Source organism: Plutella xylostella, chromosome Z (genome assembly GCF_932276165.1).
Source record: "Plutella xylostella chromosome Z, ilPluXylo3.1, whole genome shotgun sequence".
Lineage (NCBI taxonomy): Eukaryota > Metazoa > Arthropoda > Insecta > Lepidoptera > Plutellidae > Plutella > Plutella xylostella.
The window spans coordinates 7,105,637-7,126,030 of record NC_064012.1 but is presented as its reverse complement, the minus strand read 5'-3'; the positions used below and the strand labels follow the sequence as shown (position 1 = coordinate 7,126,030).

Here is a 20,394-nt window from a genome sequence, read left to right as displayed (position 1 = left end):
AAAAAATAACAAAATCGATATAGCAAACAAGTTTAATAAAATGAATGACTCGCTCATATATTTTCACCAGCTTAGTATGACATAAATTATAATAACATTATGTTGTACACGGCCAAGGAGTCCCAACAATTTCTTGTTAGAAATAAGACGTTACAGAAAAAAATAAATTGAAGATCGAAGTGTATGAAAGTTAAGTTACGGTAATATGTATAAAAAAAATTAAATAAACATTGCTGTTCGTACCACTTTAAATCTTTTATGTTACGCATACTTTGATGCTAATAAGAATGGCTGAACTGAGTGCCGACGTCGCAACTGAGAGCATCAAGTTAAACAAAACATAGCACAACATGAAGCGGCAGTGCTGTGATTGAGCTAAACTTAAGTTAATGCTTGATCAAAGGAGAAACTAGGCCTCAATGATCTGAATTGAAGCACTAAGTATTTGTAAATTATGGCAAACTAGCAGGAAAAGTGTGTAATGTGTATGTGTACCATGTTTAATAAAAACAATGTAATTTCACATCATAATAATGTAGGCAGCATAGCTTGAAATGATCTCGCCGTTTGCACTTTTATATATTTCGGTGTTTATTATTGATGTGATTGCGAGCGGGCGAGCCGCCGGGAATGCCGAGGCGTCTCGGAAGGGAGCACAGTCGAGCAGACAAAGGAACTCTTCACGACACAATCGCGACGACCGCCCCCGCGATCGATAAAATTATAAAGGCGAGCTGCTCGTAATTAGCGACTTATGATGACTGCGGCGGCGGTACTGATAGCGTCGATTTACGGATGCGGTAGTATGGATTTTATTTTACATTGTTTTGGCATTATTATATTGTAAGTAGGTATTAAAATATACTTACTTTTTATGTTTTATAAACTTTTGGCCACTGATTGATGGCTTCAGTCTTCCGTAGCTCTTGTCTTGATCTTCTTAACTGACGTCAATCTTGTATCGACGATTTGAACAGTGCGCAAAGTTTACTTTCATTCATATGTCTAGATAGCGATACTTTTTTCCGGCATAAAAAACTATTAGATTACAAAGCAAACGAAGACGCTGACATTGTCATCCATATACGCGAGACATTGCACTTAGATGGATTTCGGCGAAGATTAGGCGAGTGTGGGGTTGTACGTGCGTGTCGCGGCGGAAGGGCGGCGGCTTAGCGGCCCCGGGGACCGCTGACCCTCAGCCTCCGCACGCTGACAGCCGCCTTTGTCAACTGCTTAAGTGGAATTTCATACCGCGCAATTGACAGCCATACACTGCCCCGCGCCGTTCATTCATTACGTAGACAACGCGAGACGTGTTTCTGAACAGCTAAAATGAGTGCAATAAAATATTAGCAACAAGCCTCGCTGGATGCGGTGCCGGTCGAACACGGTTCGCGGCTCGCGCGGCAGGGAACAACTATGTTCTTATTTCAACGTGTACGAACCATTTTATTTCTTTAATAGTTATTTTATTTAATTTGCGCCGCAATAAATTATTAAGTTGGCTTTGTTCTTGATGTTATACGTTGGATGTATGATAACATCAACGCTGTTGTTACCGTTTGACGACTAGTTAAATTAAATGCCCCTTGAACAATGGAAATGTAAAAAATACATTATATTAATTATAATGTTGTACATAAGAAGTACGTCTACAAAACGCACTGTTAGTATATGCTAGTATACGTGTAGCTATCCGTTGATCGTAAGTTTACAGAGGGAACCATAGAACGTAGAATGGTTCCCGTATTTAGGTATCGCAGTTTAAGCGGGGCCTACATACTTGCGCTGGCTGCCGCGGCGTGTCGGTATTTCTCATTGATTTGCCGTATTATTCGTCGTCCTCGTGCAAGTATTCGACAAGTTTGGGGCCCGGTGCGATTTGATGAGAAATATTAATGAGGTAAATCGCGCCTCCTGTTTCCACGGCTGGGCTCGTCTTCTGAATCATAATGGGATGCATGAACCTTGACATTATAATTTGAAATTCCATTTTAACAATTTGGCTTCTTAGAGTTTAGTGGAATTAACACGTTAGAACGGACAAAGTTAGTTAGAGGCCTTAGGTTACCAATTGAACTAACTCATCCCGAAGGAAACGGAGAGATGTGCCTCTCCTTAGGTATAGGTAGTCTGTCAGAGTTGAGATCAGAGTCCAAAAATCTTAAAACGTAATCGCAGGTACTTAAGTGTATTTTATTTATAATCCGATAAAAATATTACTTAAGTACCTACCAATATATTAACGTGACCACCGTGCGAGATAAACGTTTGTATCTTGATGTGAAATTATGAAGCTATCGGTCAAGCCGCTACTTGCGCGGAAGGTACAAATGTCTATTGTCCACTCAGATCATAAGGGATGTCCGATGTCCGTAGATAAATTATAGTGATGTTTGTTTCCAGATGTAGGAGGCCAGGCGAGTGTGATCTCATCGGGAAACGCTGATCAATGCGCCGATATCGACCCTAACGTAAGCTAAGTCATTTGATTCAATCACTATAGTGCCGTCCCGCTCTGCAGCCCAGATCCAGTGAAGGACGGAACAGCATTTACTCTGGTTTTGTTTTCTTAACGGCCAGAAGTAGGGTAGATCCACATCTGGTAGCCCTCTCGTTTGTTATCGCCATCTAAACGAATTTATCGAAGTCATTTAGATTTATGGCTGCTAGTTTTATTAACAGCGCAATATTAAGGATAAATATTTAAGTAATCTAAGTATTTAACTCTTGTAAACAGTTGCGGCAACAGACTGCTACTATTGTGAGCTCAGGAATCCAGTTGTTAAAACTAAGCAAGATATAAAAATATCGCCTAACGGTAGTAACAATGCTAAAGCAGGTAACTTAAATTCTCTTTTTATCCATAATTAATTACTCTACAAATCACTTTAACGAGTACGTTTTACCTAGTTAGTCAAATATGAATATACATCTAGCAAAAAATATAACATGCATACCGTATGGGGATTTATGATTTGCCTAGGTAAATACCTAGTAGGTACACCAATAAAAGACGAATCCTATGTTATAGATAACTGTGATAAAGAAAGGTTAAAAAACTCTTTATGGCTTCCTAATTTTGACGGATTAGGTGTGTTAAGACATCCCTTAACACTTCCTGTACGCATAAATCGCGGCGATATCTGCTTAGTTTTGCAATAAATAAAACAAGAAGCTTGAGGCAATCCCGATGCATATAGAGGGCGCATTACGCAATAGTTTGATTTATCGGCGGGCGGCAAGGTGCGCCTCTAACGGCCGGCCGCACGCCGTCATAGAATTTCGGCAGCAATTTTCTCATATTTGTGTGAAAAACTATTCGGAGGGCTTCGGATGATAAATGCGAGGGTATGAATAAATTTGAATGGTCGAAAATCTGAAGTTGGAATTAGATTCGACACCTTGGGCCGGGCAGGTGAACTCGCTCAACAATAAGGCCTGCTAGCACGGTGATTGATGCAAATTTAACAGCTACTCGACTCACTAAAGCAAAGCCCTTTCTGTTTCACAGATGCGAAATTTAAATAAGCGAATAAAATAAAATATCTAATCATTTTAATTAGTGATAAACTGGAAGAGCACTTCTTATCTTAATTGTAGACACAATCCACTTAGATTTGGCCATTGAGCAGCTGAATTGTAATCGTAAGTTAAGTCGTAAACATAATAAGAACATTGTAAATAAACTATCACCTTCATTATGTATCTTTCCGAAAATAAAATCACCCAGCATGAACTTTCTCGTCAATTATAACGCTATTATTAAAACTTGCTAAACGCGAGTAGAGTGTGAAAAAAAAGAAAGAAAGAAAATACTTTTATGTCAGTCACACAATACGCTGATATACCTAGATATTTAGGCATATCTGCTCAGAACTTTGCTTCAATATTGCATATTATGATACTTAATAGGTAGTGCATTTACGTAAGTAGTTTTAATGGTGACTACGGCGGTAATTTTTCTATGAGTCTTGTTAATTAGATTATTTCCCATGAATAGTAGTTTTACTTAAAGCTAAGTTATAATAACATAATCTTCACCATCATTATGTTTTACAAATTTAAATCACGACTTCATAACATTAGACAACTGCACATAATGGATATAGATACCTACTAAAAAAATTGGGAATAGGAACATAGACATTGAACTGGGACAGAGCGGTGGTGTAGATGATTTTTTTTTTATTGGCGTTGTTTTTAATCTTTTGGTTTTATTATTGTGTCATTCTGAATTTACTATAATACGGCAAAACTCACTAATTCACCAGATCACCTTAGCTTTTTATTTGAAATTCGCATTTAATAAACCTCTTTCGCATTCAAATTAAAACATTTTATTTTAATACAGCTCATGCAAATTATTTAATCCTTTGCAGAATTAATTATACGTGACAGACAGTCTTTCTCATTAAAACACCTCTTCTGGACATTCGTACGAATAAAGTATTAAAAATTAACAGTTAGTTTCACTTAACTGTTTTATGCTTAACACTTAAGAGTCAGTTAACACACACTTAGGCGCCCACGCAATTGTATAGGTAATTAAATGTATAAGAAAAAACGTAGGAAATAACTCTACCTGTATTATTTTGTTGAAATACCTATTATGAAAGTAAAAATATTAATATATATTATCACTTAAATTATAATAAATACCCACATCGAATATAAGAGCCAAAAATGTGCTTATAAATGTATTTGAAAATACATACATAGGTATTCGTATTTTCTTGTTACCGCGCAGTTGTAAAGCTATCTATTATTGATGTAAAATGATCTATTGTTGTGTAAGTAACTCTCCTACTGGAATCAATATCTAAGCAGTTTAGACTTCTTATATGGTTAATTTTATACACAAAAAGTATAGGATGTTGCCGATGTTGCAAAAGTGGTACAGTTAACCGAAATGGTCAAGCGGTCGTCCCGAATAACTTTTACTCTGCCTCTTTGAGTAATTCGCGAGTTACCCCCTTTCGGATTACGCTCTTTTTGGAACACCCTGTATACCTACATAAACTAAAACTGCGTTAAAGAGCTTCAACAAAGCATTCCTCAAATACTTTTTTACTTACAAAAACCTAATCGTCAATTCACAAGTCCTGCCATCTTCTGGGGACAGGTGGAAACTAGCTAAACTTTACCCAACTACTTAGTAAAGTAGCGAGACCAAACGGTAGCTTATGTGAGATTAACACTTCAAATTGTTGAGTTGAACTCACATGCTTTCCCAGTTATTAATCATTTAACGGATTTAACCACAGGCCGAATATTCTAACAGGAAAAATAAGGATAGATACCTATGTATAGTATCGATGCCATACCCTTTAAACAATCATGGCTTTCAGTACGTACTGACGAGCAATCAACCATTAAGTACTAGGTAATAAATATGGTTACTGAGATGAAAATAGACATATTTATTATATTCCGCGCAGGTACTTACGTCGAAAATAAAAGTCACAAAAATTTGATTGGCTCCATGCGTTATTACTTCTTATTATTAGTCTTTATTTGTGTTGTTGCTATTTATGAGTCGTTTATGGGCAGTGCACGCAGTTATATGGCGGATTGAGTCGGCACGGTGATGCTTGATTTGATTAGGCAAAGCAATCGTTTCTCGTTTTGTCGGCTATAAGTTTATGATGAGACGCAATTGTTGCCCCGGGAGACGTCTTGTTAATGGGATATTGACTTATTTTGGTTGTACCATGACGCTTCGTTATTTTATGTAGGTATACAATATATAAAATAAGGAATTTATAGAGGGACTGAATGTATACCGACAGCAATTTTAGTCCAAAATGCAACTGTGCCATAATTTAATTTATATGATCCACAGAATAATGTCTTGACACAGTGAGACTGGTTGTCTACTGTTTCTCGCCAATTTATGAAGCTCTTAATTAATTTATCAAGCCCTTTGTAAGTTCTAATCCACCACGAAGTCAGGGGGTCGAATAGCCTGAACTGCTTTGAGAAAGGGATACTGGGCCCGCTTTTAACCGCTTGGGAGAATATTAAAGCCAATATTAAATATATTTTTATATCATTGTAGATCATCTTTCTTTGAGCAGCTTTACCAGACTTGAATGGCCTAGGCGCACAACATAATTTTACCGTGCATATGTAAAGTCATTTGCCATAAGAAGTAAAGGGTGCCTACTATTCCTAGATATGCACATCAATAAGGGTTAAGATTTGGTTGCAGCACTCCTTTATAAATGATTATCCCGGGTGTCAATTTTCAGTCTCTGTACTCAACATTGTACTGTATTAACTGGCGAGATATGCCGTGTGTCGAGATGATGTCAAGGTGTCCAATAGGAGAAGCATGACGATGCCATGCGGATGATGATGAGATTCCTGCTTTTAGGCTTTTTACTACTTAAGCTGGACTGACGACCTTAGGCGGGTAGCCGGTAGTGGTTGGATGAGGAAGGCTGAGGACCGAGTGTTGTGGCGCTCCTTGGGAGAGGCCTATGTCCAGCAGTGGATGATTATTGGCTGAGGATGACTACTTCAGTACTAAATATTATATTACAAACCTGGTGAATATTTCAGCAACTCCAGCATGCAAAAACACAAATAAAACGTGCTTCATTGAAATAAAGATTTAATTACAATTGGTACATAATTATTTTACTTAAAATTATTTTATATAATATTCTATAAATATCTATATAGGACATTTTAAATATTAAGCCATTGTATTCGATTTGGTCACTTAGAGGATTTTTTCTATTTTCACAATGTGTTCATTCCAAGCCTCAAACTAACTCCTTGTTTTCTGTGACCTAGGTCTGTGGTAAACGGATAATTAGCAATGTTCCTGTGATACTACTATTCTGCATATAAATAAAATATCTTAGGTAGGTATTCTAATCGTGTGATATCTTCATAACGTAACTGGATATTGAAATTACGATTTCATAAGATATTATACTAGTTAAATTCATTGCAATGTTATTAAAAATATGGCGCGTGATTAAACACTCATTGCTTTGCTTACCTACTGGAATATGTCATACACAGGGCTGTATAAAGCTGTATCGATCGATAACACCACATGTCGAAGGTGCAAATGTATACCCTCGACTACCCCTATACCTAACGTTCACTGCTGCACTCTTCCGATTGGCAGCATTTAGTGTATTAATTTACTAATTACATTAAAATAATATACCCAACTTGATTGAAACATACAGTGGTTAAGCACTCTAGTGGGTTAACCACTGATATCGTTGTACAAAAACCATTGATCAATATAGTTTAAAATATAATATTTTCTGAATATATTTACACGTACCCTAATAATACTTATAAACATTAAGTTCATCCGAGGTGCCCTTGACATTATTTGATGTGGCTCACAGACCCTTTGGATAGTTTCATTTTGATCCCCCAGACTTATCAGGATAGCCAGTACCCAAAAATTTATGGGGGATTGGAAGTGTTTTAATAGAAGTCACATAGAAGACGATACAGCTATAATTTACAAAACATTGCTCTTAATTTAGGAGGATCAGATGAAACAATCTGAATTTGTTTCATCTGAATTATTAAAATTTTACATAATTTAAGTTTCTAGTGTATTAGGCACCCCATGGGAGGACTATTGTATCTTTCAAATTTCATATTATGGAACGTAACCGGTATGCGTTCTTTTCTTGTAAATTAAAAGTAAAGAACGTATGCAGCGACTATAGATACCTATATGTATGCTGGTCAGAGGGGCGATTTCACTGATTAAATATTTCTGAATACTCCACATTATTATCTCATATTGAATGCAGCATTTGATAATCCCGAGTGAGTGGAAGTCGCCCCCAGATACAAATACAGTAATTGCAAGTCAGCACTCGCTTATCAGAATAAAGATATGTCGATCGATAAAATTACAGATGTAACAGTGCATGGACAGATCAAAGAAAAGTAACCATCAGAATCAGACCAAATGCTAATTACTTTGTACACTTCACGAGAAACTAAAATATAAAATCTACAAAACATTGTATTAACAAGGACAACAACAATAACCAAAACTAAGATCCTCTATCAAGTATTTACCTTAGAATAACAAAGTAAATGAAGCAAGGTATACAAATACGAAACCGAACTATTAAATAGATTCGTCTCTTTCGCTACTTTACACATTTCACATGTTATTAGTAACATTAAGAATCTGGCACTAAAATAACAAATTATTGCTTGAATGAAACAACAGTTCAATTAAATAAATGGAAGATCAAACAGAATACATACTTCAAGATATCTACATATACAAAACCTTACTTATCTACCTATCTGCATAGTACACATTAAACTATTTTATCGTCCAAACGTTACTAACAATGACCAATTACGGACCAATATTGGCAAAACATTCGATGATTTTCATTAAATTTTCCTTAAAACTATAAAATACTGAGCAATGTCGATTTCAAACAATAATTTGTTTTATATTTAAGTACAAAATATGAAAATTACCAATTATTTTAAGTACATACATACAAAGTAAGTAAAGTACCTACTGAACATTTTTCTTTCCCATAATATTCTGTGCATTCTTATAATATAGGTAATAACATAGTATACAAGTAATACTCCAGTACTTTGCTTTCATTTCACCATGACACTATAATAAATAGATTGAGCTGAAGTTTTAATGATAGTATAGACAAGTGTATCCGTTTGTTGTAGGCTTGTAGGACGAGATGACACACCGTGCACACTGGAGTTAACTAAAGTCGGACATGGCGGCGCCCCACGTATCACTTTCTTTACCTGAAACAATACCAAACAAACCGATTAATAAACTGCCAGAAGCCATAACGTATCAAATATTATTGCAGGGTCGTTCAAAGATTAACAATATCGATTTCGCATCGCATTGAATGACAAATCATATTAAAGTCAATAAAATAAACATCCTTTTATCCTCAGCCCATTCAGCGTTCATCAACGTTTATTTTATCCATTTTGGGCAAAACTTAAAAGCATCCTCTAAAAAGAAGCGGTTAGTATTTAAATTAACAAAAAAAGAAGTCCTATACGATCGCCCTTCGATTCTATCGCAGTCTGTCGCCCGAGCCAGACCGCCGGCGCGTTCACACATATAAACCCAAAAAGAAAAAATCTAAACCAATCGAGATGAGGTGACGAAACGTTCAACGTCTCATTATCTGAGAATTTATTAACGAATCGTCCGGACCGGGAAACCGAAATTTTAAAGAAATAAAAATTCGACCTCAGTCGCGGTCATCTACGGCGTCAATGAAAAAAGAAGTCAAACAGGTTCTCGGGCGACCTGGGACTGAATGAAACAGTGGACCCGAGCGAGGTTCACGAGATAAGAGAAAAGATTAGGGTGTCGAAAAAAAAGTAAAGTTTTAATGTGGAGGTAGTGTTGTGAATGAAGAGGATCCGTTGAGCTCTTCGCCCACGCATAATGACAGGATGCGTTATCGGGCAAGGCGCATCCGGGCCCCGTACGACCAGCTCGTTACTGCACTCCTCGTCTCTACACGGACCACACTACCCACAAACAACTACGTTACTATACTTGTACTCTTTTATTTGTATGTCATGTGTAAATCGACACTTTGTTTAATTTATGAAAGTCTTTTTAAATCACACAAAGGCCAGAGTAAGTTCTAGAATATAGAGACAAAAATAAAAGTTAAAAAATAAGAATAAAAGAAGAAATTGATATTTTTCTTCACATAAAAGGAATTCAATTATAGTTAAATAAGGAGTTATTTTCAGGTCAAAGAATTTGGCAGGCAAAAAGGCGTGAAAACCAAAATAAAGCAAAACCTTATGAAAGTGAATTTGTGAACGTTTGGCTAAAACAAAATTCCTCGCGCTGCCATCCTGTGCGGCGGATGGCTGTGAAAATTTATTGTAATAAGACACTAATGCCAGCGGCTTCTTTAACTAAACGTTAGGAGGCTAATAAAAAACGTGCCAAATATTTCCGTTTGACTCCAATAGAATTCGTCTTCACACGGTGTCAAATAAGCCGGTCTATTCCGTTGTCATATTGTTTTTCGAAACTGCTAGAGAGCTAGACCATTGGGATTTTTAACTTATCTGCAATCTTTTTGGCTGTCCACACCTGTGCTAATCAGCAAACTCTAGACAACTTAGTATTAGTCTTTAATATCAGTAGGTAATCTTAGATCTAGTACTTTGCCTTCGGAAAAGTAAAAACAAATACCTATTCGATATTTTCTAAAGTAGTTAATGGAGGTAGGAAGAGTATACCTTCCTACGTAGCTATTGGTAATTTGGTGAGGTCAGGGCGGCAGGCAGTGTCGCCGCTATGTGACACTGACATATGGAGGCAAGATTGCAATCTCTGTCGCCCTCGGGCCGAGATCCTCGCCCTTCCGCCGCGAGCCAGCTCCATTGTTTTCAATTACAAACATGACACCCCGACGACGAAGGTCCCACATGACGTTACAAACATTCGGTTTTAAGCCGGAAAACTAGGTGTTTTATCTTTTTTAGCATCAGCTTCGAGTGGTTTCGTATTTTATTTATCAATTCGTCTATGTCATTTGTTTATTCCTTTGTCTATTTGGTTTGTTTATTGTTTTATCGTTCGATTGTTATAATTATAAGCTTGATCTACTACTATACTATGTAGGTAATTGTAATTGTAATGGTCACTTAAATTTATATTTCATTAAGACGTGAACGTTTCCTTTAGCCCTTGTACTGCATGATCTTAACAGTGCGTTTTTACATAAGCTCAGTCATCATCAATCATCAATCTGTAACTCACCACTGTTGGGCGCGGTTCACTTTCAGACGGCTGACACGTAACCATTGGGGGCATGCGAGCTGGAATAGGAAACATTCACTCTGTTCACGTGGAGTCATGTTATAAGGCTTATGTTTTTGTGATAGAATTAAACCTCAAGGACTGGTTAGATGCAGAGTAGTAGGTATATTGGTGGTGACAATTACCTTTTGTAGAACGGTTTGAAAGCTGCAGCGGCGTCGTTGTGATGCGAGGGTTGCGTGGGCTGGTGCGGGGGCGCGGGGTGGTGCTGCGAGTGGTAGGGGTCGCGCTGCGGGGACTGCTGGTGGCGCGGGAAGCAGTAGCCGGAGGGCGCGCCGCCGCCGCTGCCCAGCGGGTTGGCGACGCTCGGCACCTTCATGTTGGGCGGCGTCTGCGGCGGCGTGTCGGTCTGCACGTCGGGGAAGGCGGCGGGGTGCACGCAGGGGTGCTGCGGCGCGTACTGGCCGCCGCCGGGGAAGCCGCCGTAGCGCCCGTAGCCGCCGGCCGCGGGGTTGGCGCCCCCTGCGCTGGGCAGCGCGAACCCGTTGGAGCCAGCGTCCGGCGCCGCGCGCTCGCCCGGCCCGGGCGCGTAGGGGTGCTGCGGCCACGGCGCCGCCGCGGGGGGAGGGGTCTTACACGCCGCCGTATCCGCCAGTGACCAGATCTTCGGCTTCGTTGCCGGAATCGGAACTCCGCAATCGGATGTTCCTCTTTTTGCCTCTTCTTTGATTCCGTATCCCAATAATTGGTGATGCATTCCCTGCAGTAACTCATCGCTTTTCCGCTCGTCATCTGTAAAGATGATAAAAATCCTTTAATCATATTTCGTGTCTGAGTCACTCTCTAGGGCGCGTGAGCGTACATTCATTTGAAAAGATTAGTAGTTTTCAACCTCATACCAGAACTAATGCAACAGCAATAAAAAGGGGCTTAAAATGTTTATTCCCGAATAAAATCGATGTGATGCGGATTCAATAGGTAATAGTCGTGACCGTTACACGCGGGACGTAAGTTTTAGCTCGTAAGACGCAGAATCATCAAGCTCCCCCAGAAAAGTCGTGTGAAAATACGTTTGGCGTGCAGTGACCCATGCGTTAAGTGGTTATCCGATTAGCGAAGTGAAAATACCACTTTGGGGCGCGACTCCCCTGCCGCGGGCGGCCGATCATCGATCCCTTTCGCATTTAAGTTGGGCATTTATTTGGCATTTCCCGGCGCTAGGCCGCGGGGCGCGCCGCCGCCGCCGCCGCGGTCGCGTCCTCGGAATGTGCTTTCCGCCACACCAATTAATGGTCAAGCGACCCTCCCACGACTATTTCATCTATTTTTGTGAGATATTCAATAAGTACCTAAACAAATTTTTATGACGTATTTTTCAGTCACACACCGCCTGTTTTCAGCACAATTAATTCAAACGCTTTTAGTGTAATCAAATGAATCCTTCCGACTTAAAAAAATCGGCGTTATTGAGCAATTACATAGGAATGTTTATTCAGCAAAATTTTATAAGGCTTTAAGTATTATCATAATGCTATTTTCTGTTGTAAAGTGGCTTTTGGAGGGGGCTAGGGTGGCTAATGAAATTCAGAGGCCGCCGGGCGGGCGGGGACCGGGGGGGGTACGACCGCTCGACTTCATTCTATTTATTCCATTTAATGCTGACTGCTTCTAGCTTTTAAGAGGGGTGATCCTCGTTGGCCCTACAATAGGCATAAACAGGGATGCTACTGATACTATTCGCAAAGATATTTATCCGGCAAATTGTTTTAATTTTCATCGTATTAATCTAATAAAGGCCCACAACTGGTGGAAGATAAGCGAGGATTGGATGATTTTATCGAGTTTTTGTTGGCAATGGGTAGGTTAATTAATTTGTATATTGTGTGTATAATTTTTATAGGTCGCAATACAAAAGGGGCATTATTAAACCTGGTATTAATATTTGATATCAGTATTTTCTGTCTGTAAGAGGTATTTACCTAGGAACATCCATGGAAGACTCATATTATGTCCACCAGAGGACAACAGGTTTTTCATGAGCCGCCACTGCTAGGCAGAACCTGACACGGTTTTTAAAAGGATATGCCACGCGTTTTCTATACTGAAAATCTGATTTTATTTATGATTATTTAGTTCAAAATCTTTGTGTTCAAAGTCCGATCATTTAATTTGATAATATGTTTCCGATATCCTTTTAAATTAATTTAAATCATTTCTTGCATAATGTATTCGATGACTCATATAATCGGCCTGAATTAAGCTCACGTTTGCCTACCCTATTCGTTTTGTTTCGTTATAAATATTTAGTCGAGGGCCGTGGAGGGCTAATGGAATCCTTGGATATGCAAACTATACTTTGTAAACGATATGAAAGTTGTCAAATCCATACATTTTATTTGACAGTGGTCCGTTTTCAAGCGAAAATTAACTTTATTTATCAGGGCCTCTAATACGGGTTTGGCAAGGGTTTGTTTTGGGTTTCTTCTGTCACCTTCATACATTTTCTGTAAAAAGTTTCATGATAGTTTCCGCTAGAGGCGCCAGTTTGTATGCGAGAAAACTGAAACTTTTATGGTTTTCGAAAATCTATCAAACCTGTACTAGACGTATACTTACAGGCAAAAGTCACAGGACTCATGCTATAATTTTCAAAATACCTATATGTACTTTTATCAAAATTGGTCTGCAACTGTGGTCGCAAATCGGTGAGAGATCGTGGAACCGGGACGCACTGCCCGTGGTGTTGAGTGGTTTTCCCCTTTTGTCACCGGGGCGGCGGCGGCGGCGGCGGCGGCGGCGGCTCAAGTGAGAAATAATAAAAAGGCGTCTCGTGAAGGCCGGAGGGTGCAGGCGCGGTGCACCCCGGGACGGCCGCACGCTGCCAGCCCCAGGCCACTGCAACCAATTTATTACTCCTAGAGAGCCGCGCCGCCCGCCCCGCGCGATGCTCACTTGTTTGTATTACTTCTGTACTCGTTTTCCATTAACGCGCGCCAGATTAATATTTTGTTTGCGATGCGTGTGCTAGCGACAAAAATTAACATTTATTGGTGGGGCACGAAATGAAGCTTTTATTCATGAGTGGCTTAAAGCCGGATAGTTTTAGATGTTTGTTTGCACTACGACGACGTTCTGGGGTTCGCGTGTGAAAGCTTTTATATTGCCTTTGTTTGCCGTGACTTAAAATGATATATTACACGTCGTGAACATTGACGTTTTAGTAGAAGTGGAGAATAGTTACGGATCTTTTACGGATCTTCAGTGCCGGCGACGAATGTTTATATTTATGTCAGTCAGGAACTCAGGACAGGATTGATACCTACCTAGTTAAATATATATTTTGGTAATTTGGCCTAAGTATATATACTTGCTTCAGAACTTATTTACCAACCTACATAATATTTACGAGTATCTAATAATATGATTAGATAAGTATACTTCCTATAAATATCGATTTACAAATTTTACCGAACTCTGAGAAAGATGGATATGATTATTTTCTTTCAGATATTATTATCACCGTGTCTTCGCAAACGTTAAAATTTTCATACTTTGTACCTCTAACAGCTATCTGTATTATTTCCGAGTGTCTCTAGCCTGTAATCCAGGCTTACAATAATGTTTCGGAGTGTTTTCAGTTTGAATGCGTTGTTGTTGAGATGGATGTATTCGTCACGGCGACGCCATTAAGATGCTGTTAGAGCGGAGAGCGGCGCCGCGGGGTTCATTAGACGACGTATGCCCCGCACGCGCCGCCCCGCCGCCGCCGCCGCCGCCGCCGCCGCCCGCCGACTCACACATAAATATCATTGTACTCATGAACAGCCCTTTTTGTTTGCCAAACAAATGACACTCCACCCAATTCGACACTCTGTTGCTGACATCAGCGATCTGCAGTTTACTACCGGGGTGCAATGTTAAGTACATTCCCACTTTAACTGCCTAACCGAAATATATTATAGCTACGTAATCGAACGGGAACCGTAACGAAATGAAAAAACAAGTCACAATCAAAATATATTTGCTATTGAAAAACATTCCGTCGTACTCAAGGAGAATAAATCCCGAACCTTACTCGCTCCCACTCCGACGGGACATCATAAAAGAAACGATCCAGTGAGTCGACAAATCCTTTGGCAAGAACACGAAGTAGGGCAGATCGTTCGACAAGCGGAACTCGACCTGCGAGCTTGTCGCCCCGTAGCGGAGCGCCAGGCGAGGAAGAAACGTTACTTGGGCTAGGGCGCCGCCCATTTTACTACAGAAAGGAAATCCGGGAGCGAAGAGAGGTTACGCATAGTTACACGCTTGTCCCTCCCCCGCGCCCGCGCCCGCCCCGCCCCCGCCCGCGCCCCGCGCCCCGCAGCCACACGCATCTTCACCGCATCCCCGCGGCCCCCTCGCCTCCTACTCGGTTTCAGCCAATTCACTCGACGATTTATACACCGACAAAATGAAACCAATTTTAAACGGTTAACAACACAAGCGCCATTCAAATGTAATGTATCTTTACATCCACACACAGGGGAAATGATATTAGGAACAAGGTGCCATTCGCAGTCGCAACATTGGTACATTGTACAGACACAGAATTTTATTACAACAACGCGCAGCAGAGACATAACATGGATTAAAAACTAACACTCAATTGAAATGCATGGAAATCAACATCCAATTGTCAATTCCGGATTCCGCTTACTCCGTGATCCGCAATACAATTTACGATGCGACCTGTGGCTGATATTGCATAATGTTGTGGATGAATTTGTCTGCGGTTTTGGAATTGAATATCGGATGTTACTAGTATTTTGATTATACCAACCTTTATGAGTTTTGAGCTTATCGTCCTGGTCGTCTTTTTCTTTTTCATCATCAGAGAGCATGGCATCGTCGTCATCGTCGGTCTTGTTCTTCGGTTCCCAGGTCATCTTGTTCTCCTTCTTGAGCCGGCGGCGCGCGTTCGCGAACCACGTGGACACCTGCGTCAGCGTCATCTTGGTGATGATGGCCAGCATGATCTTCTCGCCCTTGGTTGGGTAGGGGTTCTTCTTGTGCTCGTTCAGCCAAGCCTTCAGCGTGGCGGTTGATTCTCGCGTCGCGTTTTTCCGCCTCGCCGCGAGGTCGTACCCGGCGCCGTATCTGTCAACAAACACATATTTACACATATACCTAAAGGGCAATAACGCTTCCGGCCTTCATACATTCGCGCGGTGTGCTAAAAGTTGTTTGGATCAAGCCACATTTTCGGAGTGATAGCGACTGAACTTGACATGTGTATGTACGTTACGTATCAATGTAAAATTAGACATGGATTTATGTAGAATAAAAATATTCCGTTTGGGTTTTCAGAAGCTTCAAGTATTTACCAAAGATTACGGTTTATGATGACATTGATGACGATAAGGAAAGATAACGAATACGGTCATTTTTTTTTACAAAAAGCTCTTCAAATTAATTTGAATCAAGCCATTTTACATACCAATACAATAAACGTATGTAGGTACCATTATGTCGCCTTCACTCAAGATACAAATCTCGAAAGTCCCCGAAAGCAAAATTGTCTAATCTGAAATCGATAGACACGTTTTCCCTAAGTGCACCTTGAAACAGATTTTACGGGCCTACGGGTCTCATTTTGCAGCGTCTCCCCTTGTGGTAGACGCTTGTACCTGACTTCGATTTTCTGAGACACGATAAAGGCGAAGTCTGAAGGGTCCAATAAATAGTTTCCACGCGTCAATGTACAAAAAATGGTCGGCTGTCGAACGAGATTTAAGGAAATCGAGCGAGCTGACTTGGAGATTTAAGATTTTAGGCGTTTAGTAAAGCAATCCTTTTTAGTTATGTTTTGAGTTTGAGTTGAGTTTTAAATAAAAATCTCTACATTTCAGTGAAAATAGCGACCACTATTCGAAAAAAAACACACAAAGATTTCTCATTTGAAAGTAATGTATGCTGAATGCTCGTGCACCCTTAGCATCCTCAAGTGCATTCGGACCTGTTGTGCGGAGGCGGTCCGGTGCACTCGGGCTGCAGCGGCGGCGGGCGCAGGCGTGGGCCGTGTGGGCGGTCTCGATCAATGCCGGCGACGCCATCTTGTGACTGACATGCCGGACGTTGCAACCGCTAGCCTCCTGATAAAAAGGCCTATATTCGCATGTACGGCATTCAGGTGTGAAGTGGTAACTGCTAGTCCTGTGACTGTGACGCAAAACTGTCAAACACTAGTTAAGTCGGCAGACAGTTTTGGGAATATCGGTTGGCTTTCAGTGTGCAATGTTAATAGATTAAGATTTAAATATGGTCTCTCATGTCCGAGTGTTTTAATGGAAAATGAATTCGTCTAAATGAAGTTGAGTGGGTAGTGGGTAGGTACCGATTGGTTTCGGTTTTAGAGAAACAACTAGGAGAGCCGGAGTGTAGAGCAGTTTGAGTTCTCCCGGCGAGACGTGTGAGTGCGAACACGGGTAAGCTCTTCGGAGTGTCTCGGTGCCAGAGACGGGCGTCGGGAAATTCAGCTACTACGCCAAAGAGATGTAACTTTGTATCGAATTCGTTGTTTTGGAAACCGTCCTTCTGTTTAGAATACTTTGTGGAATTGCTATTTTAAAAGAGGTAGTAGTTTGTTGGAAACTTCTCGTGGAGAAAATTTAGAACAGCTTTTTGTTAATCTTATCGTGAAACAAGCTCTTAAACAATTTAAACTCAATTGATTACTAAGTTTGCGCTGGTTTTTTTAGGTGCTAACAATAGATCTGAAACCCAGCTTTATTACACATACAAGTATAACGTATACTTAACTGAAAAAGGTAAAGTTTTAATATGAACACATTTATAACTTTGTTCATATAAATTTTCTTTTCGTTTCAGTTGTCCTTTTAATTCTAATAAGTGCTCTTTAGTTAATAGATAAAGCACTTCCTATAAAAACCATTTTTTATTGCTATAAACTGGGAAGTTATTTCAGTAAGTACCTACAATTAATAATGCGGTTTCATTATTCAACGCGTTTTAATATAAAAATAGACTAACATAATTGTCTATCAATAGATCTTACTTTAGAGATGCTTTATTTCTTTTTTGATTAGCCTCGTTTAGCAGTTGGGTTAATACGCTGTGACATTTTCCACTCAATTTATTTTTAAATAAATCTTCAGACGTTTCTGTTTCTCCGCACGTTTTATTCTTTAAAAAGAGGAATAGAGACAATAAAACAACGTATTTCTGTTTTAAAAACCTGTAAACATTTTTGTCTTTTGAAGAAATGTGTAGTTGATACGTATTATTAGTTTTTCTAGCCATAGATTTCTCTAAAGTAAGTAAGTAGATATCCGTAAGGCATACCGCGGAGGTATTCTTACAGTGCTAAATATAGGAATAGCCGGTCTTCGTTGTCATCCAATCCCACTGCTCTAATGGATATAGGCCCGTTCCACATAACTGGGAGTGCACTACGACTGCACTTAGCGAGTAAAAAAAATAGACAAACCGTATGGAATGATCATTACAACTGCAATGAAATCAATTCGCAAGCGTTTGAAAATTTGCGTGGCAGACCTCGACTATATCGACGCAATGGGGCCCGGGGGGGTCACTCTATAATATAACAAAAAACTAAGTCTAGAGCGCTGCCAGCCACGACTGTATCCCGTTGTATTCAACGTGCCGATTGCACGATAGCTCTCGTTCGTTCGTTTTTCGCCAGTATAGAGTAACCCCCCGGGCGCCGTACTCCGTCTGAATGCGGTAGCATTCAATTCGCGGTATCGGAGGTTTACGATCTACCCGCTTAGGGGAATTATAGGCCCACGTGCCCTCCCTTCACACTCTATATACGTAGGTACGGCTCTTACATAGAAACCCCCACCCAGCCCTGTTAGGGGGTTTTAGAATTAGGATTCGTAACACAAGTTGTACAAGTAGTGAATGTTTTGGCTACTCGAAGCGGAATTGAATTTAATGACAGAGACACCGTTTTTTTTCAGGTAGTGTGAGTTGGTTTTTGTTTATTGGTAGTTTGTTGGTTTGTCATCAATACGATAAGAAGAAGATGTTAGTTTTATTTTGATCCGCATTTGATTAAAATTAAATATGCCTAAGCATGAATCAAGTCATGCTCAATGAAAATTCAGTTAATCACAGCGTTATACGTCATAGGTACCTACCTACTTCAGTTCTACTTAACTTGATTTACAGCTGTGAACCCGGCACCGGCAGTTAATCCTAACAGTCAGGATTAAGATTAGTTATATTGTATGTATAAGAAATTATGGTTAGATGGAGATTATTGTGTTGAAGCCCTTTAATAGTTATTCGATATCGTATAGAGATTTTTTGAGTCATCTGATTGTTTGTCGGTAATTTTTATCTCTTAATTTATTTTGACGGTATTATAAATACAATTGCTGTAAATAAAGCAGTAGGTAAATAGTTACAGTAGTATTTTGTAATTATTACGCATTTGTAATTGCGACGACGATGTTAGTTTATTAATGAGATTTCGCATCCCAATGATAATTACATTAACTAACACCAATTATTGATTACTATAGTCGGATAAACTCATGTCAATCTATGACATTATTAATGGCCTAGATATAACGTACTGATAAGCTATTAATTTGGTGATGTGTTTCAAAATTGCGGTAATCACGTATAGTTTAGGATTAAAATAAACCTAATGATAATTATTTAGAACAAATTTCTTCTTGTGTAAATAAATAAGATAGATCTACATACCGACCACATACGTAACCAATTAAATATCGGCCTCATAATTTATTTTCTGACTAATAAAAGCCTAGGAATACAAATTATCCTTCAGACACTTTATCGTCTGTAAGTTTTGGAAGTTTAAAATGCACAGTGGGTTGACATGTGTGACTGTGTCTGTGCCTAGTGTTATAAAATTTAATATGATTTTTTAATAAAAAAAATCACAAAAATACTTAAGTAGTGTAGTATATCTACTAAATTGATGTTTTGATTTGAAGTATCACAGTGATATGCACACCACATTAATATTGTTTATTAATACCTATACCACGGTATGCCCCGACCAGAAGTTGATCCACCGCGCAATAATTTAGGGCGCACGATTTTCCGCGTATTTTGATCTCAATAACGCGGTACGAGAGCGCCCTCTTCTCTAATTTTTGTACGTTTTACTGTGTGCTCGAATCTTGTGTTAAAAATAGCTGTGTAATTTTTCATTTCGGCGCGCGGCGGGCGTGGCAGATTACAGACTGTTTCAAATAATAAGCCAGCAGCAGTTTAACTGAAGTGTACCAATAACGTGAGTGAGTTTTGTTGCTTGTGCTCACTTTTCACAGTACACTCGTACCATTGTGCAGTTATTTATTTGACTCGGGCCAAGTTGGAGCGGGCTCCGACCGCTTTATGACGTTCTTACCAAGTTTTCTTTGAAATGAATATGTAGGTACAATTATGCTGGACCTTGTTATTATGTCGTTTGCAACTGAATAAATTGGCTGAGAATATTCTTTGTGACAATGAATATACAACAGTTATGGCATGAGTGCGGAATGTTTACCGGGAGAATGCAAAACAAGGACATTAATTTGTCTAAAGATTAT

The 20,394-nt window shown here is 39.6% G+C and overlaps 1 protein-coding gene across 3 annotated transcripts in view; it reads right to left on the bottom strand.

Moving 5' to 3' along the window:
• Positions 1-6,609: 6,609 nt before the first annotated feature.
• The window catches only part of LOC105397006 (homeobox protein caupolican), an 88,360-nt gene continuing 74,575 nt past the window's right edge, over positions 6,610-20,394 (bottom strand). For 2 of the 3 annotated variants that reach the window (XM_038122202.2, XM_038122203.2), the window contains exons 4-7: positions 15,621-15,937; positions 10,984-11,590; positions 10,799-10,857; positions 6,610-8,793 (exon numbers count right to left, since the gene is read on the bottom strand). In XM_038122202.2, the coding sequence (XP_037978130.1) occupies positions 10,821-10,857; positions 10,984-11,590; positions 15,621-15,937 (961 nt within the window). In that variant the 3' untranslated portion in view covers positions 6,610-8,793; positions 10,799-10,820. The remainder of the gene's footprint in view (positions 8,794-10,798; positions 10,858-10,983; positions 11,591-15,620; positions 15,938-20,394) is intronic. The other variant, XM_038122204.2, reaches the window with a different exon arrangement.